The following is a 27,770-nucleotide window of genomic DNA, read 5'->3' as shown; positions in this document are numbered from 1 at the left end:
TGCTTTGCTGCCATATGTTGAGAAAACATGTTCTTGAAACATGTTTCATTATTCAATGTTCCCATTCAGTACAAGGAATAAACAACACATTTAACTTTATTTGCAATGAAGACAATATATGCAGACCAATGAATTAAAAGAGCAATGATTGAACTGAATAAGAAATATTTTGGGCCTCCTTGAGCGGTCGTCAGCACGCCAGGTAATGACAAAGTAGAGGAAACTCCTTTAGCTTAGGATGCTTTTAGACGGGGTGAAGTGACAGGTAAACTCGCACTTCCAGTAGCTCATGTCGCATCTTCGCTTTCCCCTTCACGCATCTCACCAACTTCCGAGGCATTCATTGACCATCTTAACGGTGAATGTTTCCGCTGTATAACCACAGACACTGCAGAACAAAGTAAACTTGCAGCAACCGAGGCTGTGAACAAGAACGAGGCTACTAGCATTCACTAGGCGCCTTGCGAAAATTGTAAAAAGCAGCATGATAAATAAACCTCAGTATTCTGATATGGCACATGGCTTTTAGTTACCAGTAACAGGCACAGCATCGCAAAGATTACAAATGGCCTGTACATGAGAACTGAGACATCCACTTAAGGTGAGACGTTCCGCGAAAAAACATTTCTTTAATATTTGTACTAGAGACTTGAAAATCCACCCACTTATATAGCATTTCAAGCAGATTTCAAATATGCCATTAGTTTCTGTGTAGCTACTACAGTTCTTGAGTTAAGTCCTATACAATGGCAAAATAGTGATTTTGCGGCAACTTTATTGTGTGGATGGATGGATGGATGGAAGGTAGGAGCGTCCCCTTTGAAACGGGGTGATGGCAGTTGCCACCATGCTCAGCTTTTTTTCTTTAAATACGTCTTCCTACCCTTTTAACCTTATGTCACCTCTCTGCTTTTGAGCCACCAATCGTCCAATCGCCTTTTGCTAATTTCCACAGCATATTTATTTACATGACTATTATTATCTCTGAACCCTAGGGCCTCAGGAAGCACGACTGTGGCTGCATCGACATCAGGATTGATACCATCACATTTTAGTATGAGGTGTTCTATTGTTTCTACAGATTTACCGCACACAGTACTTGTGTCTTCTTTTTCGTTAAATTTCTTTTTATAACTCCGCGCTCTAAGACATCCTGACCTAATCTGTAACAAATTTTTGCAAAACGCTTTGTGCTGTAGCTTATTTAGCTCTTTGTAGACTGCAAACTACCATTATCCATTCAAACAGCATCTACAATTACTGGAACTATTAAAAAAATTAGGACACTTCAACTAATTTTTTTTCACAATCACATGAAAGTAGCCTTGTACACTTACAATTGCCTTAGAGTAACGAAAGTTGGCATACACACTCTTGACGATATGTACAGTGCTAATGTCCACTTGAAGTTGCAATATCTCCAAGCAGTAAGTTGTAAAAGTACATGGTTACATTTCAGAGAATTGAGAAAAAAAATTGAAATGTTCTAATTATTTTGCAGTTTCAGGAACTGTACACACTGTTTGGCTAGATATTGACACTCTGTGATATACAAAGAACTAAACAAGCTACAGCACAATGCTTTTTGTTAAAATTCATTACATAAAGTGCCCATAAAGATGACTATATTTTGGCATTGCACATCACGTAACTCTAAAACATCACATCTATACAAAAAGTAGTGCCATATTTGAAATCTGAATAGAAAACTCTATACTTGAGAGAATTTTTAAACCTCTAATACAAGTAATAAAAAAAAGGTGCTCCGAGGAGCATCTCCCCTTACACGCGGAGAGCCATGCAACAAAGTACGCCCACAGAGGATCAGTTCCGAACGACCAGGCACCATTTCTGGACATGGACACACGCTCAATACAACTAATCTGGAATCACAGGCTCTGCGAGATTCAACGCCCTGACAGCGTCTTGCCATTTCTTCATGGTCATCGTCGTTAAGAACACTCCACTTTTGTTGGCCTCACGCTCAGCACTAGTGTTTCCAAACACAGGCTCCACCACCACCTGGTAAACCTCATCGGGCTTTATGCGGGCATGGCCCTCGTTGACTAGGAACGACAAGTGAAATACATTTTCGCATGTCTTGGCAAATGATTGCGGGTGGAGTACAAATTCAAAGTATGGCACGGGCTCTCTAGACTGATTATACAAGTCCTTCAGAAGCTGGTGGATCACACCGACACGTTCTGTTGTTGTCTCTTTGTTTGTCTGCTCCACGGAGCTCACCTGAAATCACATGAAAGAAAGTGTAGGCTGTGAGAGCACTTTTAAAACAATGCCACATGGACAAGCACACGTAAGAAGTGCACTTCAAATTCATCATGGAAATATTGAGACAACAACCTTGCTTAGTGCAAGCACTATTTTAAAGGGACACTAAAAAACAATCAATTTAGACTGACAAGGTACGACAACTGTATATTCAATAATTTCATGGTAACAGGTTTATTAGTAAAAGACAAAATTAGAATCAAACTTATAATTTTGAAATCTTGTGCGAAAGCCCCAGCACTGCTTAATGTCAGTTTGACATTTTGGATGTCTAGTGTATTCTCATATTTAGACCGTTGTGGCACAGTAAGTAGTAACTTGATAACTTTGGTCTTTGCATTCTTTAGAATACAATGCAGTTCACCTTTACTTGTAAACACTTAACTGGGTCTGAGAAGATGCAGACAAAATCCATAACATCATGGTGAGCTGGTACAGCTACTTCAAGGCAGCAATGCCACCTGTTATTTCATTTCTGCATGTTTCGTCGCTTGTCAAACCTCCTCTCGTGGTAAGAGTGGCTTTCCTTCACTATTGTTGAAAAACAATATACTAACACAGCGTATTTCATTTTTCTCTTTAGTGTTTCTTTAAAAATATAATTTTGTTTTAACCTAGAAAATCGTACAGACTAGTTCGAAAACTTGTTTCCGATAGCAGTAGTGCAAGCACACAGTGGCCAGTGGGTGTAAAATACAGTGAGCAAAAATTGGCATGCTCAGAAACAGAATAATATTACCACAGCCTGTACGCTGGACAGCTTCACGTCCACCAACTAGTCCACACTGCCATCTCGGGTAGCTGAGCGGCACAATTTCGATAGCACGCAAAAAGCTCGAAAGCCACTAGTAGACTACCGGTAACGTGGTTTCAACATCCGTATGCTATTACAGAAATGCCCGGTCATTGAATGATGAGTAACATTTCAAAGCAACACATGGACTATTACAGACGCCATGAAGACGAGCTCCAGATTAATTGTAACCACCTGATGCTCTTTATAAGATGCTCCCCAATCTTTGTAGTACATGCATGAAGACTTCTGAATTTCACCCCCATGTGACTGCAGCTGGGTACAAAAATATGAAGGATGACCAAGAATATTTCTAAATAAGTATACGATATACCTCCCAATCTCAGACCCTTAAAATTCGCAAAGATCCTACAGACATGAAAAAGAAATAACACCCCCCCTTTTTTTCTAGGGGGACCTTGAACATGCGCCTTCAGTGAGAAACAGACGCACAAGCAGACTTGGAACAGAAGATTCTCCTTATATCACAGTTGTAATTTTGGCGAGCTTACTTTAAAAGTATACTTGTTTAAAGAATGTACCAGTCTTGCATATGGCATCTTGCATTAGCACAAGAGTGCGGCGAAGGTACCTGCAGAATTTTTTCTTTGCGCGCATTCTTTTTTTTTTTTTTGCAATCGTGTAGAAGTGCATGAATATGCAGCAATTTTTAAAAACCAAATTGAAGAAGAATGAAACAGTGTCAGAAGCGAATCAAATACTTTTTAAATAATGAATAGCTATTATTTATTTTATTTATTTATTTTATTTATCACATACTGCAGTCCGAATGCGGTCTAAGTAGGAGAGGTAGAATACAAGAATGACAAAAATATTCGACCTTGAAAAAAAAATAAAGCATGCACATTGACAAAAAGACACTAAAAAATGGACGATGCATGATTATACAAAACTGAACGAGAATTGTACACATAAGAAAAAGCCATAAAAGAGAAGCAACGCACAACGTTAACAACATAGCACATCTCAGACACGGCATTCTGACAGTCCAAGTCACTTATCAGGGGCAAGGAGGAGAGAATCATGTGGCAGTGCATTCCAATCTGCAATTTTATTGGGGGGAAAATGAATACTTATAAACATTTGTGCGAGCAAAAATTGGTCCAATAAAGTGTTGATGCCTATGACGAGATTTTTCTAATGATAGTTTAGTTATGTATTTTTGGGGATCAATATCTAGTTTCGAAAAATATAAGCGGTTGAGGAACTTAATTTTAACAATTCTTCTGTGTTCTTTCAAGCATTCCAGCTTTGCTTCCTGCAACATAGCAGACGGAGAGTCCTGGCGTTTACAGCAGTTATATATAAAACGAGCCGCTAATCCTTGATTTTTTTTTTCTATATCTGTCATGTGAGGGCCCCCACATAATACTTGCATACTCTAGAGAAGGTCTTACTATGGCTTTGTATGCCTTGTTTCTTAGTTGGTTTGACGATCTTCTTAATTCGCGTTTTAGGAAACCTAATTTTTTATGAGCTGAAGAGCATACGTTATCAATGTGCGCGGTCTATTTAAGCCTGGACGTAATCGTAATTCCTAAATACTTATATCCCTCTACTTGTTTCATCATGTCACCGTCATGTAGTATAAAATGGTCCGACTACAGCGGCTCGATGAAACGCATGAGGTGCAGCTTGCCATATCTTGCTGTGTAGTATGGGCGGGGTAGTGAAGTGAAAGTTGACAGTTGCCGCCGCTCCCTTAGAGGGGACGCCGCTGCTATGGGACTGCTCCCCATCCGGGGAGGCGGCGCGCATCAGTGTGGAATGTGTTCTCTGTGTGCGTCAGAAAGATTTCGCACCTGGCTTGCACGCCTGTTGTCTGCACACATAGTAGTGTAAATGTGTTGAGGTGCTTGTCGTATTGAATGTGGCACTATGCCACGCAACTATTGTGTGCCGCTGTGTGCTACTAATGCAAGAAAGGATCCATTAATCCAGTACCATGAGTTTCTGTGCAATGTAGAATGTCGTAAAGCATCGCTGAAAAACATTTCACGACAGGGAACAAGTGGCAAAAGAAGCATTTGGGAGCCGAGTGACAGGTCTTTGGTGTGTTCACTTCACTTCACCGACGGTGACTAAGAAATCAACGAAGCTGAACATATTGCTTCCAATAGCTGTTCCCATTGTTTTTCCAAGCTATCCGGAGTAAAAACACGGGCGGAAGTGCCGTCTAAGAAGTCGTGGACGTTTTTGGTGCACTGGAAAAAGCAACAGCTGATCGCAAGAAATTGGAGCAGTATACAATATTAAGTGCATCTGCGTTTCTTCGTACGGCGACGACCAACAAAACCTTGTTATTGAGACGTCAACACAAAAGTGCTCCGAAAGCATTTTGCTTGTCGATAAAGCAAGAAAAACAACGCTGAACCTTGTGAACGTATTTGGCAATGCGAAAAAGGATAGAGCACCGGCTCAAAATGAGAAATGCCAGGAAGACACGTCTCAGAAGCTGCAAGCAGAGCCGGATGTAACAAGGCAGTGGCTTCAAGACTATGATAACAGTAAACAAACCCAGGATTTTCTGAAGTTGCTCAGGTCAGCAGATGAAGGTGATAAAAATGCTCTTTTTATCAAAAACCAAGTATGCAATTACTGCAGCAAGAAGCCAAAATATAATTAATTATTGCAGAGTGTGTGCTTTGGAAGGCATGTTCAAGTACAGGCACGTTAGGACGAGAAACCTTTTCAAATTTCCATGCCAGGCCACATTACAAAGCTACGTCGGCCAATCAACGGGTGAAATTGAGTGGCCACTTTAAACGGAGAACGCCTTCGTGTTGAGTACAAAGGACTGTGTAGAACAAGAAGCTTTCTGCTCTCTGATAATCTATGAAATAACCTTAGATCAGAAAAACAAGAACAAGGTAAAAGTGGGAGCCAATGTTTTGACAAGTGGACTTGTCCATCTCCCATATTTCCTGTGTTTTCCATAGATCAGAAAGTTATATATGACGGACAGGTGGACAAGATCTTTGGTATCGTTGACATGGCCACTGCAGAAGAGTCTACCAGTTTGCCACTGGTAGCAAACCACTTACTATGCTTCGTTCTGAGAGGCTTATCGATGGCTTACGTAATACCTGTGGGCTACTTCTTCACACATTGTCTGAAAAATGACAAGCTATTTTCCATGACAACGGAAGTCATGAAAGCAGTTGAGCAAGTGGGCTGTCGCCGAGCGAGAGTCGTGACAGACAACCACCAGATAAATAATTCCTTGTTCACGCGTTTTTCCCAACATGGTGGGTGCACTTGCTCATGCAGTTCCCCATCCGTTGTGGGAAGGTGACCTGCTTTTCGTGTCATTCGACCCAAATCACCTAATCAAGAACATTCGAACAAGTTTTCTTGAACGCGAGATTTTAGATAGAGGGCAAGTCATTCAGGGTGACTTCTACTTGAAATAACTTTTTGACATTCAGTCTTTTTTGCTTTTGAAGCCAGTAACATTTCTTACACGCTCCCATGTTGAGCCCACCAATATCAAAAAGATAAAAGTGCGAAGAGCCACACAAACTATGTCTACCGATTTCTCCAGCAATACCAAAAATGTCACCCTGAAGCACCGCTATTCAAAGACTGCAGCACCACGATTTGCTTCATGAAAATGGTAGCACAGTGGTATGCCCTCCACGACAGTGGGGCAGTGAAGCCGCGGGGACTGCAAGAAGGACTGTTTTATAGCACAGATGATAAATGGCTATTGGCTGGAAGTGGACTTTGTCAGCTAACTTGAGGACCTCCAGATGAAAAAATGACAAGACACCTATGAAGCTAAGCTTATGACGATATCCACAGTAGCACTGACTGAGTACCTCCTTGATCATATCGAGAAAGCATTTTTGCAGCTACACAGCTGAGCTGCGTTTTTGTTTACTTGTGCATAATCAACTGCTTGTTTTTCAGCTTCTGCTATGTCCTCACACGAGACCTCAATAGCAACCCTGTAAGATCACTGTTTAGCAGCCTTAGGCAGTTTCACGGCGAGAATGACCGAGTCGATGCGGGAGCTGCAGTCTTCACGACAAAGAAACTTCTAAAGGCACTGTTAAAAAAAAGCAATACAAGATTTATTCATGCATATATAAAATTTCCAGGTTGGAATCCTGCAGGCAGCACAGAGTGCAAATGCACCTACCACTCCTGGGATGAAAACAGTACTCAAGCTAGCCATCGAGGGTGATGAAACTGCTCCCCTTCCAGATGCCATCAACTTTGCTACCACAGAACTTGCGAGTGAGCTCGGTTTCATGCAATTCTGGTCTGAAGCAGAAGGTGACTTAGAGATGGTCCCACTTGTTTGGCTGGTCATCTTGCACATGTATGCGAGGAGGTGGTACGAACGCATTTCATCTTATGTAGTGCGCAGGAAATTTCCAGCAGGCTTTTACACCTTGAAGAGTTCAGTGATTCCACTCATAATTATTTCAAGTGATTTGTTTGCATTTCTGTGACATATCAATTTATATTTTCTTGTAATGTAAGCCTGTCAATTACGCTTTTTTGCAGGTACCATGCGAGTCTTGCAAAACCTTAATGCAAGTGACCAAGCCAACTTAAGCAGTTTACGGGTTAAAAAACCTTGACCACACAGCGCTGAGATACCCAACAATGCAAGTAACTGGTCTCTCAAGCTTTGCCAACTCTTGGTTTCAACACCCCTGCCACATTCTGTAAAATGTCGGGAACTGACTAGTGACAGGGAGGATCAAAGCCACACCGAGGAACTGTGCAAGGTGTTCCTAAGCAAATTGTTACGACTGCTACTGGCGAACTGGGCTGGTGACTGAATACAACTGTGGAGCGGTTAAAACTCGCCTACAAGCCTCTGTCACGGAAGGTAGTACGATTTTAAAGATGTTGAATGAGGTGCTTCTCTGTGGCTTCACTTCGTGTAAATAAAGAAAATAACACTTGACACAGCCTCCTTTGATTTTTTTTTTTGCACCATTGCAATTGCTGTATTCACACTGAACTTTTTTCACTGCACTGTCTTTACATAAAGATGCTAAACACGTCAGGAATGTGGCTGAAGGTACGATCGGCTATAAACTGCATCCTACCCCATTTTTACAGAAAGCTGAAACTAAAGAAATCTAGAAGAAAATAGTTATCCAGACCTGTGTGATCACGCATGCATTTGTAAGATGTTTAATTTCACTTTTTTTTTAACTAGCAAACAGGCACATCAAGTGAGGCAAGTAAATCAGCACACTCAACAAAAGTGCATGCTGTATAAGCAGTACTGCCGCTCGATAAAGAACTCACCACTTCTCTCGAACAAGGGTAGTGTGGCTCGAAAGCAGTGACAAAAGTGGCCCTATGCGAGCCCATTAGCTGCCAAATACCAACTTCCTGGGTATACAGATATCCTTGCAAACAGCGTCGAGATTTTATATTGTGCGAACTGAAAGCACAGATCTCGCGTCAATAAAATCTAAGTGCGGTCGCTGCATGAAGCATGCGGACACAGCCAAGTGAACGCTCCCACCCCCGCTCACCTGTCCCGGATAAGCGGTGCCGCCACAGTGGTGGGGAGAACTAGGCGCCTCACACCAGTTTCAGACAATGTGGCAGGCCACACCCCGCGTGCTTCATCGAGCAGCAGTAGTCCAACACTATGTTCTGGAAGACCAGTTATATGGACCTTGAACCAAGCAATACATATTTTTGAAGATAAGGTCTTCATAGGACACTTCAGTGGGATCTGACCATCTGGCCACAGGAATTGAGACCTTATAGTGCACACAGGACAATGAAAAAGGAATCAAAATAAAACTTGGAACAAAAATACAATAAGTTAGGAGCAGCAGTTATGTGTGCTAAGAGTAAAAAGGACAAAATGAAACCCAGATGCACTCATTCAAACTGCACGCCTAAAACCAGAACTGGAAGTGTGGCTTTAGTCAACTAAATATATGGGCTTATCCCGGAGATAGTGCGGTCTGGAAATGTAGGCTAATCCTAAATGTAGTACAGTCTTAACAAACCACCATCTTAGAATAATACACTCAAAAAGTACTTTTCTTTCTTGCATGTCAACTGCAGTTGACTCACATTTCTTATATGTACAATTTTTGTTAATGTCACTTGTTTTTCAATGATGTTAGTATTTGCATTTCCCTACTAATACATGGCTGAAGCAGAAGTACAGTCGTCCACACTTCTGTCAATGGGATTGAATCTTAGTTTGCTGTGATGCAAAAACATTGCTGTCTGTGCATTGCTCGCCTGTTTGAGAGACAATGCTTATGAAATGCACAAGGCACAGGTTGCGCAAGCGACACAGTATTCTGTCCGATACCTTGACCCTATTACTTTCTTTGCAGCGCAGCACTCAGGAAAAATTGTGGATGTCTGTACCTAGCTGTTTCCATTCTTGCATGATGCTTTTACACAGGGTCTGCCAGCACTTAATCAGAAGCCAAATTTTAAGAGAAGTCGCAGGCTGTAACCATAGGCATTGCTGAAGTCTGTGTAATATGACTAGAAGACAAAAGCTCAAAAGTGAAGGGCCAAGAAGTGAGTGGGCGCATCTGTCTGTTACACCCTTCTTCGGCACCGCCAGTTCGTGCGCTGCAAGGATAATCAACCAGGTCATTTATTTCCGTTGCTAAGACAAAGGAAAGCTTCGCGAACCGGTCATTTCTCGGGACGGTACTGCGCACGTTACCTGCTTAGGGACGGTCGGCGCCCTGTCCGGAGCGTCTTGGACCGTGCGCTTGGCCGGCGCCTGCCTCGTCTTGACCGGCGCATCGCCCGCTGAGCCGTACAGGTACCAGAAGGGATGGCTCGTCCTCGCGGTTCCTTCGGCGAGCTTCCCAAGCTTCGCCCACGCCTTCTCTGTCAGCGGACCGGTCGGCGAATCGGACGTGTCCGACACGAAGTCGCGGACCCGTGCTGCGAAATGCTCCGGGTCGAACTTGCGCAGGTTCAATGGCAGCGAGGTGACGAGTTGACGTCCCCGGGATGCCGCAAAGCTGACGATGTCAGAGTCCAGCACGGCCTCCGGTGCGTGGGTGACGTCTTCGAAGAGGTCCTCCGCTGTCAGCAGAGCATCATTGGCCGGAAGTTTCTCTTCCTCATCCACCTGTCTGTCAATGATAGTGCGGTACGCGTGGCGCAGATTGCGCCCCGACATGGTATCCTGGGACCCTGAACCGTACTGCAATTCGGACCCGCCGGCGCCCGACGCCTGCGACATTGTCAACTGGCAACTGGCTCAGATTGTTGGAGCGTGTAGATATCGCAGATGTACCAAGGTGGCGTACCAGGGTGACGGTACTTGCAAGCTCTTTTAGCTTTCTGGCGCTGCGTGTGTAGGAAATAGACTGGCGACGCAGGCATGGAATAAACATGCAGTTCCCGCGTTCAACGCAACATTGAAGTTACCTGACGTACAGTGGCACCTGACGTTACGTTCGTGTGGATGGATGGATGGCGGTTACACCCTTTGTAACGGACGGCGACTGGCGCCACCTAGCCTTTTGCTCCTCCTCTTTTCCCGCTTATATCCCTTTCCCTTTAAACTTTAGTTTTCACTCCCCCTCCCCCAAAATAAATATCTAAAATAGTATAGAAAACATTAGCTCCCCGATCTATGGTATTATCTCATCTCTCCCTTGACTTCTTCCACCAATCCTCTGGCCTCCCCTTCGTTACTGCCACGCTTTTCTCGTCTATTTGCCCTCGTTCCCCGGGAAAACCACATATACCCCGGAGCACCGTGCACCTATATTGTACCCCCATAGCGCTTCGTTTCATTATGGCAGCATTTCTCTTACCCTTTGCTGTTATGGTTTTTTCCTGTGTTTTATGCATAAATATATTGTCTTCGTTTATGCATATACTAAGGTATTTATGTTATCTTATACCCAAGGTATTTCCTGGCCCTATATTGACACTGTCTATTCACTGTTTTCGTTGAATACCGTAACACCCGATTTTTTCACACTAAATTTCAGACCTAAATTCCCACCTTCCTGTGCACAGATATTAGTCACAGAAAGGGTTACACATTGAGTGCCAAGAGATGGGAAGCGAAGTCAAGGATGGCAGAAAACAAGGCGGGGTGATGAAAGTAGAAAATCTGCAGGCGCAAGTTGTAATTAGTTGGCACAGGTCAGGGGTAATTGTAGATCACAGTCCTGCCAATGGACATAAAAATAGGCTGGTGATGATGATGATGCACTGGTCAATATGCACAAAGATTGCAGTTTATCAGGAGTGGGAAAAAAAAAAAAAACTTTTACATTGGTTGCATCGGTTTGACATTGATTGCAGTTTACCCGCTCCCTATGAACTGCAATATTTGTGCAGATTGACCAGTGCGTGTGCCCCCAAAGAGCTTGCATGTAAAAAGGGGCATCAGTCAAAGTTTGTTGACTGCGCAGAAGGAATCGTTTACAATCTGCCTTTGACTTGTGCATCCAACTACATTAGCCAGAGCGGACAATGTCTTAATGACGGCCTTCAGGAGCATCACTACAATGTGTTAGAAATGAGAGGGCTGTTTTGGGATGCACACTGCAGAAATTGCAAGCGTACTCAAGCAAACACCACAAAAAAGGTCACGTGTCAACCAGTATATAGTGCTTGCTCAATTGTCAGAAAAAGTTGTAATCAGTTAAACAGTGGGATCATTGAAGCAGAATCGATTGACAGGTGTGGCGACACCTGTGTCAAAACCGTCTATATTGCCCTTTCCAGGAAGGAACTATCTTTCTTTTGTAAGGACAGGAATTTTCTGTGGGTGGCGCATACGTTATATGTCTCAGAATTTGCCATATATGTGGTTCATTTTTTTTGAAATAAAAAACTGTTGCAAGTCTGCGATCATGCGTCTTAGCCACCGTCTTCGTCCTGTGTGCATAAAGCTGCATTCATGTTTTAACATCCTCAAACTGTAGCCTCATTAAATACGGACCACACTTTCTTGCCAAATTTATTCTTAATAATGTCTCTGATGTACTGCAGTGCATCGTCTGCTTCGAAGATGTTACCGCCTTCATCCCTATAGCTGTTTGCAAATGTTTAGTTGGAGCTCCAGGTTACAGTGAACTTCCAGTACACTGTATTCAGGTGCAGCAATGTAACGTCCCTTGATAATTTGAAAGTACCGCCACTCTTTGAACTATAGCTGCCGCCGCCGTGCGACCTCCTCGTCCCTTGCGATTCCCCCCCGCAGGAAGCAGTCTTGCGCCCGTTTTTATGCATGGCGATTGGTCTCCCTGCCGTTGCCCTTGGAAACAGGCAGACCTTGCGTTTTGCTTGTGTTTTTCTTTTTCATCTGCACCATTTTTCTCCTCAGCTCAGCTGGCTTGACGCTTTAGCTCGATGTCGAGAACGTTGTACGCTGCGTTTCCTGCTCTCTGTGCTAGGGCTATGCCATGCTGTCACGCATATAACGGCAGCAAGAAGCCCAAAGATGGTTATGCAATATTTGTGATACAACAAAGAAAGTGACGGCTTGCGCAGGAAGCAGTGGCTGCATAACATTGGCCGAAAGAACTTTGTTTCAACAAAGAACAATGTTGTTTGCGAGGTGAGGCGTCTTTCTTATTGCTCATGTCAAAGATTCCCCTAATGCTGCATTTTTAAAAAAGTTCTCCCGGCCTGCCACTGGCACGTTTGCTGCGGCAATATGTACATTGCATAAAAATGGGGTTGCCCTCGGTATGCTTAATATTCTGGTAGGACTCCATCACCTCGCATATGTCGCCAACTGTTGTTATTCAGTCAGAAATGCAGCGCTGTAGGTAGTTTTCCATTGTGCGAAGAATTCTGAGCCATGATACAGCCTCTCGATTGCACTTTTCGTTATTGTTAGGACATGTTGCCAGTGTTACTGAAAATCGAAATAGCGGCTTGTAGAGGTGCTATTATTTTCAGCTTACGTTGATGTGTGCGTCAGTCATACAATGAATGTAGGCCCCGAAAAAAATTAGCGGCAAGTATACCCATGGTATTGTAGGTGATGAGCATCAGCTAGTCTACATTGTTTTTTTGTTTTTTTTAAGTTTTAAGACGAAAGCCCTTGGATCTCTGTTTCAAGGTTGCGCTGTGAAGAGAAAATATCACGCAACCCAGGAAGGCCAGAAATGACCCACAGCATGTCCAGCCGTGTATAAGAGATTAATGATTACCCAAGTTAATTCATAATTCATTAATGATTGAATTAAGGTAGATTAAGGATGATTTGTTGAAGGATGGTGGTCAGATTGTTCTAGAGAAACTGGCCACCCTGTATACGCAATGCCTCATAACCTCGAGCGTACCGGAATCTTGGAAGAACGCTAACATAATCCTAATCCATAAGAAAGGGGAGGCCAAAGACTTGAAAAATTATAGACCGATCAGCTTACTGTCCGTTGCCTACAAAGTATTTACTAAGGTAATCGCAAATAGAATCAGGAACACCTTAGACTTCTGTCAACCAAAGGACCAGGCAGGATTCCGTAAAGGCTACTCAACAATAGACCATATTCACACTATCAATCAAGTGATAGAGAAATGTGCAGAATATAACCAACCCTTATATATAGCTCTCATTGATTACGAGAAAGCGTTTGATTCAGTCGAAACCTCAGCAGTCATGGAGGCATTACGGAATCAGGGTGTAGATGAGCCATATGTAAAAATACTGGAAGATATCTATAGTGGCTCCACAGCCACCGTAGTCCTCCACAAAGAAAGCAACAAAATCCCTATAAAGAAGGCGTCAGACAGGGCGATACGATATCTCCAATGCTATTCACAGCATGTTTACAGGGGGTGTTCAGAGGCCTGGAGTGGGAAGAATTGGGGATAAAAGTTGATGGAGAATACCTTAGCAACTTGCGATTCGCTGATGATATTGCCTTGCTTAGTAACTCAGGAGACCAATTGCAATGCATGCTCACTGACCTGGAGAGGCAAAGCAGAAGGGTGGGTCTGAAGATTAATCTGCAGAAAACTAAAGTATTGTTTAACAGTCTCGGAAGAGAACAGCAGTTTACGATAGGTAGCGAAGCACTGGAAGTGGTAAAGGAATACATCTACTTAGGGCAGGTAGTGACCACGGATCCGGATCATGAGACTGAAATAGCCAGAAGAATAAGAACGGGTTGGGGTGCGTTTGGCAGGCATTCTCAAATCATGAACAGCAGGTTGCCACTATCCCTCAAAAGGAAAGTGTATAACAGCTGTGTGTTACCAGTACTCACATATGGGGCAGAAACCTGGAGGCTTACGAAAAGGGTTCTGCTGAAATTGAGGACGACGCAACGAGCTATGGAAAGAAGAATGATGGGTGTAACGTTAAGGGATAAGAAAAGAGCAGATTGTGTGAGGCAACAAACGCGGGTAAACGACATCTTAGTTGAAATCAAGAAAAAGAAATGGGCATGGGCCGGACATGTAATGAGGAGGGAAGACAACCGATGGTCACTAAAGGTTACGGACTGGATTCCAAGGGAAGGGAAGCGTAGCAGGGGGTGGCAGAAAGTTAGGTGGGCGGATGACATTAAGACGTTTGCAGGGACAACATGGCCACAATTAGTACATGACCGGGGTAGTTGGAGAAGTATGGGAGAGGCCTTTGCCCTGCAGTGGGCGTAATTAGGCTGATGATGATGATGATGGCATGATGTTACCAAATGGTAAATTAAGATTCTTTGAATAAACAAATTAAATCTTGCACAATGGTTTACAAGTGGTTTAGTAAGCGCAATGAGCCAGTAACAATTTTTTTTAGTTATTTTCTCAATATATGGCACCATAGAGGGTCAATTCTTATGAGGGCAAGAAAATGAAATTTTACATAAAATAATTGGCCTACTTGAGCATAATATGGACATTCGAAAATGTGCACATTAAAAAAGCTGTGTACTAGTCCCTAGAAGAAATATGATTAATAGATATTAGTAGCAGGAAATAGTTAACTGCATGTATCGTATCCTCCTAACACTCCTTGTTCAATATATTGCACCGCTGCCTTCAATCCTATTCAACATAACTCGGAAGCGATTACGTAAAACAGTCACATTGGATATGAACTCATATGCATGCGCAGCTGTATGGAAGTGGTTTAATTGCAATCTTGCTGTCAGCTTTGATGAAAATTGACACGAACTTCTAGGGGTGAGCAAGCAGTAGTTTTTTAAACCGAACTGAATACAAATAGAATAGTGCCAGAAGTGTACAGAATAATTTTCGAATGGTTTGCAAGTATTATACAGCCTTTACACCATTAACACCTAACAGTTTTTACATTGTCATGCTGGAAAGTTTCTGTGATTACAGTGCACATTATAAAGCACATTAAGATCATAAAGGAAGCGCCAGGAACCAAGCAGTTTGATTGCAAACTCGGGGCTCTTCGGAGCATGCATGGTCATGCATTATCATATCAAGTTTAAAAAGACAGCCTTGTGGGCCAATTAACACCTGTGTATACCTCAGCGACCGAACCAGAAATGCATGTGGTTTTTTGATGATGGTACAGCAAAAAAGAAAAGAAATAAAAGGAGTTTACCTCTAGTTCAGATGGTTGCAACAGGTGGTGCCGACATTGTATCAAGCATGTTGTAATGAGCATATTCAGCTTTAATCCTCCAAGAGGACACAGGCGCTGCATCTATAAATACCACTGCTAAACAATACCTATGACTGGAAAAGTATGGCTCTCTGAATGATGTAGAATGCTCTAGTACGTATGTTGTTTTGTGAATGGGGTGAAAGGTTTGCATTTTTACTTCAATGTCATGTTCGATCATGCACAGGTGATGACAAAATGTATTCAAAAACAATTTGAAGAATATTCGGGTTTTCGAATAGTGAATATTTGATTCAAGGACAATATTCAGTCCATTATTCAACAGTTGCTTTAATAGTCTAGATGAAATTAGTAGGGGTGTGAAAGTCAAGATATTTGCACACCCCTACTTATTTTATCTAGATCGTTGTGTCATCACAGATGATGAAAAGCAACTGTCAGATCCATTTCCACTCTACTGCAAGATCATGTGATAATCCAGAATGCAGCATCAACATTTCAGCAGCTACACAATGTTATAGCTTCATCTCTACGTTTAGGCAAAGAACAGCAGTTTTTACCATAGGAACATGAGCAGATGGTTACTTTATTTACATACATGGAGATGCTGCTTTTGGCATCTAACCATAGTATTTAACCCTTTCAGCATCACTGATGTACCGGTACATTTCCCCGTTTCTGTCTCGCAATGTTCCTTTTGCCAGACAGAAATGTGAGAACCACACCAAGAGAGCATTTGACATTATCCGTGTCATTTTTCTTATTTCAGCACAACCAAAAATAAACTGTTGTGTTGTTGTGACTTGGGAAAGCAATTATGTCCCCAAAGCTGTCTTCGAGTCTCAGGAGGATATATCACCTTGCTAACCAGAAAAATGCAGTGTTAGTGCTTTAGGACACAAGACAATAATTTTATTCTGATTTAACAATTACACATGTTTATTAAGTTTACTCACCAAAACTATCTTAATTTAACATTCACATTTGCTGCAAACAAGCAAGTGCATTTTTAGACCTAGTTCTAAGGTATGGACAAATGGTCAGAGAATTCTGTACTCTTATGTTTCACATTCAACAATAAAAGCTTGTACAAAATGTGCTTCTAAATTTCAGGCACACAATATGCTGGATGGTGTACAACTTGTACACAGCTCTTATTAAAATTTGAGCAAAGGGTTGCTGTAAAACTGAACACCCAAAACTATATATATATATATATAAACATTATGCCACATTACATCTCAGTGGAGCTAATACACTCAGTCAAACTTTTTATCAGGCACATAGGCAAAAAGGCTTTAACATTCACAGAGGCGTCACTTCATAGGTAACCATAAAAGTACTTATTGGTAACCACAGAAGTACCAATCTAGTATGCTACACATCTTAAACGCACACTCTAACTGTACACAACATGTCATACAACATTTCTTGTACTGAAGCAAACAATGAGGAAGCCTACAATCGCCAGGGGACTTTTCTTTCCTTCTTCTGTATGTCAAAATGCATCCATTAATGACAGCTAAATAAGATTTTACAATCCACTAGTGAAGTGCAGATCTATGCAACAAGAGCTTTAACATAGAGAGCTACAGTGAACAAATGCAGTACAAGATACATGTTGCTGACCCTTCAGCACAACCAAGAGTGCTAATATATAAATTTATTAGCTAAAATTTTTTCCACTTTCTCATAACAGACAAAGTTTTTCATCTGCAGGCATTGAGAAAAATATGTAACAGTATAGAACCTGTCAGCTTCAGGCACAGTGGTAGTATTTTCCATGCTCTGGAAAATAATTAGGTATAAAAAGTGGAAAAGTGCAATTACACATACAATGTGACAGTGAGAGCAGCTGCCCACACTACAAGAATGATCAATAATAACACCAAAGTTTACGATGTTCAACATCAGTTGCTATGAATAGCTAGTCTAACCCTCTTAATGCTTAGAGGACGATTCAAAAACTCTGCCAGTACATATACGCCATTTTCCCAGTCTGAAGCATTACAATCAGAATGCATTTCTTTCTGCGATCAATATTTATGCATTATATGAAATGATTAATTTATATTAAACTAATCTGACCACCGCACTACAACGACACAATGCCAATTACTAAAAACAAAGGAAAAAATACATATTACTCTAATGCTTCGAATTTCCATACAAGGAGTGCTCTATTTTTGAAGACTATTATTTGTGAATTTGCAAAACAACGCTTGATAAATAAATTTCTGTAACCAAACTGCCAACACATGCAAGTAGGCTTTATAAATGCAACACTACGTGACACCAATACAAGATTTAATGCACTAATAAGATATTTCAAATTACATGAAGGTGCTCCTGACAAATGCAAACTTGTCCAAGTTATATTTTTCACAATTGATTATTTTCGTTACATAGCTGCAACACTCTGTTCACATATCTCATTTAAGGCACTAATAAAAAATTTCAAACCATATGAGGCTACAGTTTACAATTGAGACTGCAATCTTACCCACATCATATTTTCCACAATTCCTGCTCCTGAATGTCATTACTACTGAATGCCAAATCAACAGATAAGTGAATCAATGACTAGCTTATAAACTTAAATCTGCACACATACACTAAACAAGTAACAACCTCAGTAACATTAAAAAGTGCTTGCATACTTTCCTAGTGGAAAGCATTCAGAATAACTTTAACAAAGCACTACAACATTCTTCATATTATCGTGAGTAATACTAAAAAAAAAAAAAAACCAGTGTGATCATTTCCAGGTACAGAGATGTATTAAATGCAGCAACATAAACAGCTCTTGCAGACAACTAGATAATCTCAAATGCGATAACCTGCACTATTGAGCTTAAAGATATTCTACTACAATATCATCAGAACTTCTGGCCAGGATGTATAACAAAGCCTGGTAAACATTACCAAATTATAGCCGTTGATACAACGGCCAAGGATATCAGAAAATAAACTGTCTGTACCTATCTATAGTATAGCCGCCAATGCAACATACATGTTTGTAACAGCAGCATGGAAGCAAATTAGAAACAGGTAAAGTAATATGACCTTTCATATATACACAGAAGAAGGACAAAACTGTAAAAAAGAAACAGTTTACGCAAGTAAATATAGCTGCTGTCTAACATATAAAATGAATACATCTTCATAAAACCAGTAGAAAAAAAGGGGTGCACTGTCGCTCAGCAGATAAGGCGGGAAACGGTGCTTCTAGGTTTGAATCAGTTTCTCTGTACGTATCTGAAAATAGCATGCCTGAAAAGAAAGACACACTGCACATTAGTGAATGAAAATGTGCAAAGAAAACAATGTAATAAATTAATAGTCATTGCAATCTACACTCAAGCATTACAAGTTTCTTAACCATATCCAGCTTCTTTAACTTATTCCTTGACGCTAAAATGTGCAAATTTTTGATGCCTTAAACATCTGTTTTTCAAAAGGTATTAGTCGCAACGGATTTCCATGATACATTATATCGCATCCTTATAATTGGTGTTTAGAATGGAATAACATGATTGCTCAGAGAGTTTTGAGAAATCTTATGTGAAACTTCAAAGAAACATGAATGATAGTAATAATTTGCTATCTTTAGTATAAGTACTGAGAGCTAAAAAAAAAAATCTGAAATACATAAGATATGGGACCCCAATTTGCTCCTAATTGCCAACTTTTGTAAGCTAGAACATGCAAAGAATATATTATGCAGATTTGGTGCCGTAAACATAACCCATAGTCAGTAGGTGTAGCCAGAGATTTATTTCAGGAAGGGTTCTCCGCCAGCCACTGCTGACTCATGTTCAGGTGTCAGCGACAGTTAGTCTAACCACACGTACACACTAGGCTACACATCCGCATCAGTCAGCGCTTGTCTGATTGTGGAAAAAGCGACTGGTACTATTTTTGGACAAAAGTCTCTGACAAAAAAACAAGTTTTTCTCTCCTCTCTTGGGATCGGTGCATGCTTGCCAGATGCACATTGCCAGGGGATGTGCTGAGTGCTACCCAGATTTGTACATGCCAGATATCAGCATACGTGCCAGGTAGGTGCAAGAAGGAGAGGGCAAGTCGTGTGCCCGCTTCAAGAACACCTCCACAATGGCCTGTGAACTAAGATGTGGGACCCTGCAAATTTCTGGAATCTCAGTGTATTCACAATTGCCCATGGTCACAATGGCCTATCCTGCACACTAAATGACAGGCACTATTGTAAATACTGTAGATATACCCAATAGTTCCTCTTTTCTTTTTATGATTCTAAGGGTTTTCCTACCCTTTTCCCTTTTTGTTGCAGCCCTCTTGCTGGCTGTTCATATTTCAGCCATCACTGTACCAGAATTCTCTTCCATGATTCCTTACAACAACCACAAATAATAGTCACTTTTTGCGCAATCACATGCAAGCTAATGCAAGCATGTAGTATGTCACACCTTTTGCCCATCTGTTCTTGGCACGATGGCAAAGACATATTTTGTTTAGGGGAGGGGGGATCACCCCTTTGACTTATTGCCTATGACTACCTTCCCCCAATTTGGGACCGCCACTGACCCCCGACTCACTTTCACATTTAACCTTTCCTATCCTCCATGTCTTCCTAGTGCCTCTCCACTCTAACAGCCTGCCTCCTGAAAATTTCTGTTCTGTGGGAAGAGAAGGGGGGACGGGAGTTGAACCCCTCAAACTAACCATCTGCCTATGCCACTGCTCATAGTGATGCCCATCCTATGTGTGAAAGCTGTGGTTTCGAATGTGAAAACAGCTAAGTGCCTATAGTGTATGGAGCGTTTATTTTTACTCATTGCAGCAAGCACCTGGTTCCTTTTTTCATGCATTATTTAGGCTCTAAAAGCAATAAATTTCAGGTTGGGGAGCATGCACAAGTCTCCTGCTACTTAATATTGTGTTCGATCAGCCTGTGCAAGAAGCTGGTCTAGTAATATGCCTTGAACTTGTGTTGGAGCCTTCGCATGCTTTGTACAGTACTGTACTGTGCAGCAATGTACAGTAATGTACAGTGTTCTACAGCATTGCGCAGTAATGAATAAGAGAAGTTGTATAGGCGGTGTTAAAAATGTAAGAGATTACACTGCTAAAAAAACGCAAATTTTACGGTGCTATGAACCAAAACCACGAGTTAATTATGAGGCAATCCTTAGTCGGGGACTGAGGATTAATTTTGACCACTTGGGGCTCTTTAAAGTGCACCCAAGGCACAGTACACAGGCGTTGCACGAGTGTCATCTGTGCTGGAAATATGAGGTACAGCAGCAAAAAAGTTGCTGAATGTGCTCGCTATATCTTTAGGATTTGTGAGTAAACAGTCTTCTTGCTGAATTATCATTACTGTATTCCTAGTGGCCTTCTAGTTCGGAACCTTTTTAGTATCTGCTATAGCTTTCTGGAAGCATTTCCAGTAGGAAGTATTTGATTTTCATAGTAAGTTTTGTTTGCTTTTTTAAGCAGAAATGTCATTAAATTGCAGCAGGTTTTGTACCGAAGCTTCAGAGACTATAAATGGCCAGTTTTTACATTTACGGTACAGGTAAGTGTGAAAAAGTGGAAATGAAAAATAGTGGAATAGAAGGAAGCTATTGTAACAGCTGTCACATGAGGTGCAATGACCTTTTACTGTTGTTTTATTCATTTACTGTTGTTTTATTAAAATTTCATTGCATACATGGCCGCCTAGCAGTTCAGCCCACCATAAAGCAGCCTTATTCTTTGCATACTTAAAGTTGTACACCCCACTGGGCATATATTTCTGTAAATGGATGTTACAAAGTAATGGATATAACAAAGTAATTTTGGCTCCCCCATCAACTTTGTTATAATGAGGTTCGAGTGCAATGTTTTGATAAAAAACACTCAGTTTTACACATTTAAGACAACATCACCTACATAGAAAGCATCTCAAGTAGCACAATATGGAAATAAGCTCTTCATGAGTAACATATGTTGCATACCTTGACAGTGGTGAACATTATGCCAAGCTCGCCATTCTGGAAGTGGCGCTCCATGAGATCATCCACAAAATGAATTTCTGAACCAAGATTGCGAATTCGTGCTCTGACTACCACATACTGGAAGACTGGAAAAAGGTCATCCATGTTCCAAAGAAAGTCACCTAGGCCCTTTTGAACTTCCTGTTAAAAATAAAAAGCAAAATTTCCTAAAAACCAATAAGCAGCATTAAATTCTATGCAGCAAGTAAATAAACGGAAAATTTTCTCAATGATAAAGAAAATATCTAAAAACTCTAATCTTGGAATACATTTTGAGGCTCTGAAGAATATTGGAACATTAGGCTTGTCGTTGTTTTTATCCTATTTCACTAGACATGTTGTCACTAGGGTTGTTACCATTTGATATTACCAGGGTTCTTTAATACTTTTCATCGGGTTTCTCCGAAAGTTTTGTATGGACGGTCTCACTCGTGCAATTAGTCTATTAGTTGGTAATTGGTCTATTAATAATTAGTAATTATTTAGAAATTTAGTAATTTGGCAATTAATCTAGTAATAAATAGGCTAGCTCTGTTAGTTTGAAACAAGTTTTCTTGTGCGCAATCACATAAAAGTGCAACATGAACTTGCTCTGTAGTTAGTTTCTAATGATAGAGCAGTCCAAGTGTACAATTTGAATTATGACTTACTGTTACGAATGCAGTTGAACCTGGAAATGAAACTAGGCCTTCGTAGTTTCAAAATTGTTTGCATTTAGGTTTTTGAACACTGTACAGAAACATGGCGGCAATTTGCACATTTTGTCGACAATATTCACACACTGATACAGGCAGTTGACCCTTGCGCAATAGCGAGCATACGCACAGAACACCTGTGGCATCTTTTCGGTGTCTGCTCCAGTCCACCTTCTACTTGCACCACCGCCGTGGTGCATCCACTGCGGGCGCTATATGAAGCTATATATGAAGCTATATATATGAAGCCATAGCATTATGCAGAAGTTTCATGAACAAATTAAAAGTATTGAAGGACCCTGATATTACTATTACACCTGAGTCGTGTGCTAGTCGCATGTGCGCTAACTAATCCATACCACACAAGTGGAGGTGGAATCTGGCTGGGGTAGTAACGGTAGCATGGTAACAATGATGGAGCTATGTCGGTTACCATGTAAGCCACTGTAAATTTTCTCAACATAACTTTTTGCACGAAAGAACTTTAGATCAAGCTACACTATCTTTAAAGCTAAATAAACTATGACAACAGACACTACACAAGAAAAAAAAAGATGGCGGCAAACACAGAGCAACCTAGCAGAATCACAACCCAAATTCCAGCAAGGCAGAGTTTGAAACAAAGAGACCATGCTGCCTGGCAAGTGTTTTCCCAGTAAAGAGGCATTTCCACTTCTTTTAGAACTTATTTTTGCAGCCCCAGGAAACCCACCTTGCTTCCTCCGCACATGGGCCAAACAAGAGCTGCCACGTTGGTGCTGGCAGCTTAGAACATGTGGCCGCTTATAATTAAACTTACAATTAACACTGTTGCATTAGAACTTCTGAACTTAGATTCAAGAATTGATTATAGGCATACTGGCTCTCCTTATATGCTCTGCCTGCATAGTGGTTTAGCAGTTTCAAGCAGGAATGTTAGGCTGTCTGCTTGCTACAACAATTCTAGGATTTAATCTAATGCAAAGAATAGTGCAGGGACAGGACAACCAAAAAGGATGAATAACAAATTTGCCCTACTCGACTGACCATTTTCTGTTATGTTATGGCAATACTGTATACCTACAACTCTTGAAATTTCTCCAGTATCTTTGCCCACCATACATTTTGTTACTATTTTAATCCTTTGATGCACTGTTGCCAGCAATTTTCTTGAGGCTATGGCTGACCTTGTGTCCGTAACTAGGGTAGCCCTCAGCTTGCTTTAAGCTCTCAGTTCTTAGGCATTTTGCTGGAAGAGCTGGGATTCACCTTTTCATTTCCTGTGCCAAACAAACAGGGCGTGTTATGCAGAAACGTGAACCGGGCCAAGCCAAGACGCAAAGTTTGCAGCAAAAGGCACATTTCACAATTCGACGGCTGTGCAACTAGAATTGTGTACGACATTCTGCTGTCCTGTGGCCACAACTAAGCAGGACAAACAAGCCAATGCCTCAATGATTGCCTTAGGTAACATGCACGGACTCTCAACACAAGAAAGGGGAGAAACCAAGCCATTCACACTGGTTCACGCAGTTGTACACCGAATTTTGAGCAGTGTAGATTCCTTAGGCGATGAAGAAACCAAAGAATGTGTGAAATTTTCGAAATGTAAGGCTCCACATGCATTAGAGCGCCACTGCTTAATCTGCTTGACAAGGAGTTGAAGTGTTTGCATAGTTTGGTCATCTGACCGGATGACAAAACTGTATGCTCTGACTACCATTTTACTTTGTTACGTTGCCTCTTGGTGTCATACTTAACTGAATTTGATTGTTGGCACATCTTCACCTGGTATATATATATATTTGTATTTTCAAATAAAAGTAGTTTTTGGTTTTTGCTTGTGTTGTCTAACCTCTCCTATATTTTTGTGGTGTTCCCAAGTATTCTGGTAGATAAGTGTCAACACGCTCAGTTTACAACCCTTCTGTGATTTGTTCGGATTATTAACAAAATTTTTATTTATAGAATTTATGGACACATTGTCAATGCAAGGTTTGTAGAGCAACGTCACTCTCAGATCTTTGCGTTGCTTTGCTGCTGGCCAAGCTCTTTTTTTTTTTTCAAGCTTAAAATAAAGGTGCTGTGGTGCATAAACCACAGGCTGCAGTCTTATCTTTTCTTTTTTTTAACATGCAAAAAAAAAAGGAATTATACGCAACGCCTCTACAATGAACGCCTTTACAGCAAAATAAGCGGTATAACAAAGGATTGATTATGTCTCGATGGAATTCCTATCTGTTGCCATTCCTATTCCTATTCTTATTCTATTGCCTTGCCATGCGTTTTTTCTTATGCAACGCATATTTTTCTTATGGTGGCAGCCAATGCATGGCACGGCAATAGTAGTGTCAAAATCAGTCACCACGGCCAATCTAGTAATGGAAGGGAAGGTGCTGGCCACGTTAAACCTAGCACCTAAAGTTTTTTATCACTACGTGGATGACTGCTTCTATATTTTGAAGAAGCAAGACATTTAATGCTTCCTGGACAGCCTGAACGACCAAAATGCGCACATTCAATTCACCGTTGAACACGAGAGGGACAACTTGTTGCTTTTCTTGGATGCACTGGTTCGTCGGGATAGGGGTGCTCTCGCCTTCTCAGTATACAGGAAGCCTACGCACACAGGTCGTTACCTCAGGTTTAATTCTTGTCATCCTGTCAGGCACAAGACGTCCGTAGTGTCATCCCTGATAACACACACCGTACACGTTTGCTCAGGCGACGATGCACTCAAAAAGGAATTACGGGCGATCCACCGTGAACTAACCCACAACGGCTACCCTAGTCGTTTCATATGCAGGACCGAGAAGCAGATATTAGAGCCAAGCTCGGAGAACAACACGACAATGTGTGCACGTGCTGCCATCCGTTACATCCAAGGAATCAGCAAGGCACTGTCATGCGTATTTTCAAAATACAACTTGCGCATTGTCCGCATCCCGACCAGCAAGCTCTGGAACCAGCTAATGAATGTGAAAGACAGGTTACCTGTTGAATCATTCCCAGGAGTTGTGTATAAGATACCATGCGCTGATTGCCACAATGTATATATTGGTGCAACAGGGAAGTTCTCCAGACACTTCAAGGACCATAAACGTGACGTAAGAAATAATAGTCACACGACGAACGCCATTGCCGAGCATGCGCAGGAACATAATCAGAAGATTGACTGGGACAATGCCACTGTTGTTGCCAAAGAAAAGAACATGTCATTCCGATGGCTGCTAGAATCTCTAATCATTCAATCGACGCCAGCTACGATGAACCGGACACCAGGGACTATGCCTGCCATTTACGCACGTTCATTACGTCACATGCTAGCTACATAAGTGACGATGATTTCCTGTCCAACTCAGTGAACAAGGAACCCGTACACGGTTCCGAAATGTCGGATTATTCATCAGACTTGGTCAGACCGTGATCCCCTTCAAAAAAAGAAAGAGAGAGATGTTAAATAAAGGTTTTCCTTTGTTCAATGTGCTTAGCTGCTCTATTGTGAGCAGTATGGTGTGTAACCTTTGCAACAAAATGACATGTATAACGAAATTTAGGTCTGGTTTAGTGGTGTAAAAGTGACTAAGGCTATGCTCTGCCAAACATAGTGTGTTATAAAAACAAATTCAAGAACAGCAAAAGCTGTATTGCTCTATCGCTTGTGTAAAAAGCCAGTGTGTTCCAGGAATTTAAGTACGTCAGGTGATGGCACTAGTGGATCATCTCCTAAAACTAAAGCAGGTTGAAAAGGTAGGTGTAATTTATAAAAATTTTGCAGTAATTTTTGTCTTTGTGTTTCAATATGCGTACATGTCAGTACAATGTGCATCACTGTTAGCGGCTCTTGGCACTTATCGCATGTTGGTGGCTCTTCTTTTGCACTTATCGCATGTTGGTGGCTCTTCTTTTGCAAGTAAAAAATTGTGAGCAAGGTTTGTGTGCCTAATCTTTAGTCTGCATAAAACTACCTCAATAAACCATTCCTGGTAATTACATGACTTCCACTTGCCAAGTACGGGTTTAATAAGATGCAGCTTGTTGCTTCCACAATGGTCCGATTTGTGTTGCCATTTTGTCATTAAGGCCTTCCAAATGGCTCAGATACTATCTTTTTATGGAGGTGTTGTGTTCTTTATGCCTTTGTGCATTGCCATGGATGCACATACTGCTGATTCATGATTGTATTGCGCTTAGTGTTACACTGGTGAAAGAACTAATGGATGAACATAAAAGAACAAAATGTGGATGTAGTTTGCGCCACGTACGTCCACGTTTCGTTCCTTTATGTTCATCCATTAGTTCTTTTATCAGTGTAACACTAAGTGCAATACAATCATGAACGTCCCCCAACTAAGCCACGTTCGTTGCTGTACCAATCTGCAGCTTTATTAGCCGGTATCCCAACAGGGCTTGAGACCCAGCAGAAATGAACTGATCTCCTCTATTTGTTAAAAGCCACCATGTTTAAAATATCAAGGGTTCACACTCAGAATTTAGACGTAGAGCCTTCAATGTACTCAGCGAATCAGCGTATATGACTGTATCTTCGTGCTCATCAGTGGTAGTTTTTTTTTAACTACAGTCCATACTGCATAAACTTCAGCAGTAAAAACAGGCATACTGTGGTAATCGAATATTTGTTTCCCAATTTTTCATTATTGCCCCAACACCCACGTGTCCTTCTGTTTTAGAACCATCTGTGTGAAATTCTGTGTAATTTTTACATTTGTCCTGAAGAGCACAGTAATCTCGTATAATGCGGGTGTCTCTTTTCTTTAGATCAGAATCATAAACGGTTTTTATTGAGATCATGAGAAAGATTACAAGTTTTAATATTCAGAAGGAGGTCCCGAAGTCAAAGACTGCAATGGGACCTCCTTTACAAAGTAAACATAATAAAACAAAAGTACAGCAGTTTCAACAAATCGTTAACATAGAAAAATTACAGGTTTTAGTATGAATAGCATGATTGAAGAATTACATATGCATAAATGTCATGAAAAAAAGCACTGTAACACAATCTCGTTGACAACTGATAAAGTAACAGCGTAGGTGATGTGACGAACACAGTATAATTTGCTAACTCGAATGTATGTGAGGCAGAAACAGAAACCTAATGGTATGGCAATGAAAATGATATGAAGGCACCCTGAAAGAATGGTTGTGAGTATGGACTAGGCATCAGTATTCGACAGAATGTAATCTTTTAGTTGTTGCTTGAATTCGTGAATTTTAAGTGTTTTTATGTATAATGGTAGTGTGTTCCAGAATGTGATAGATGAAAAATGAACGCTCTGTTTGCCATAATTAGTATGTATTTTGGGTAAAATAAAGTTCCTATTTATTGCAAACCTGGTAATATTAGTATTATTAGAAGATTGTGGTATCAAGCTGTCGCATCGTGTGTAATTGATTTGACGGAACAAAAAGGC

General features: G+C 41.1%; 2 protein-coding genes and 2 long non-coding RNA genes across 5 annotated transcripts in view; 2 read left to right on the top strand and 2 right to left on the bottom strand.

The window, feature by feature from the left end:
* The window catches only part of LOC139054283 (uncharacterized), a 79,723-nt gene extending 71,696 nt beyond the window's left edge, over positions 1 to 8,027 (top strand). The window contains exon 3 of the long non-coding RNA XR_011511101.1: positions 7,619 to 8,027. This is a non-coding gene — a long non-coding RNA (uncharacterized lncRNA). The remainder of the gene's footprint in view (positions 1 to 7,618) is intronic.
* On the bottom strand, positions 79 to 10,535 carry LOC139054282 (non-structural maintenance of chromosomes element 4 homolog A-like). The gene is made up of 2 exons (XM_070531031.1): positions 9,783 to 10,535; positions 79 to 2,244 (listed from the first exon to the last, which is right to left on the bottom strand). The coding sequence occupies exons 1-2, from the start codon at positions 10,311 to 10,313 to the stop codon at positions 1,879 to 1,881; spliced, it is 897 nt and encodes a 298-aa protein (XP_070387132.1). The 5' UTR covers positions 10,314 to 10,535; the 3' UTR covers positions 79 to 1,878.
* A 1,899-nt stretch (positions 10,536 to 12,434) lies between these two features.
* The window catches only part of LOC139054279 (uncharacterized), a 49,082-nt gene continuing 33,746 nt past the window's right edge, over positions 12,435 to 27,770 (top strand). The window contains exon 1 of the long non-coding RNA XR_011511100.1: positions 12,435 to 12,653. This is a non-coding gene — a long non-coding RNA (uncharacterized lncRNA). The remainder of the gene's footprint in view (positions 12,654 to 27,770) is intronic.
* Positions 16,532 to 27,770, bottom strand: part of Als2 (Amyotrophic lateral sclerosis 2) — a 100,480-nt gene continuing 89,241 nt past the window's right edge. For both annotated transcript variants that reach the window (XM_070531025.1, XM_070531026.1), the window contains 2 exons: positions 21,626 to 21,801; positions 16,532 to 18,917 (listed from right to left, as the gene is read on the bottom strand). In XM_070531025.1, coding sequence (XP_070387126.1) covers positions 18,873 to 18,917; positions 21,626 to 21,801 — 221 coding nt within the window. In that variant the 3' untranslated portion in view covers positions 16,532 to 18,872. The remainder of the gene's footprint in view (positions 18,918 to 21,625; positions 21,802 to 27,770) is intronic.

Source organism: Dermacentor albipictus, chromosome 1 (assembly GCF_038994185.2).
Source record: "Dermacentor albipictus isolate Rhodes 1998 colony chromosome 1, USDA_Dalb.pri_finalv2, whole genome shotgun sequence".
NCBI classification, from domain to species: domain Eukaryota; kingdom Metazoa; phylum Arthropoda; class Arachnida; order Ixodida; family Ixodidae; genus Dermacentor; species Dermacentor albipictus.
Note: the sequence above shows the minus strand (reverse complement) of the source record. Positions and strands in the feature narration are given on the sequence as shown.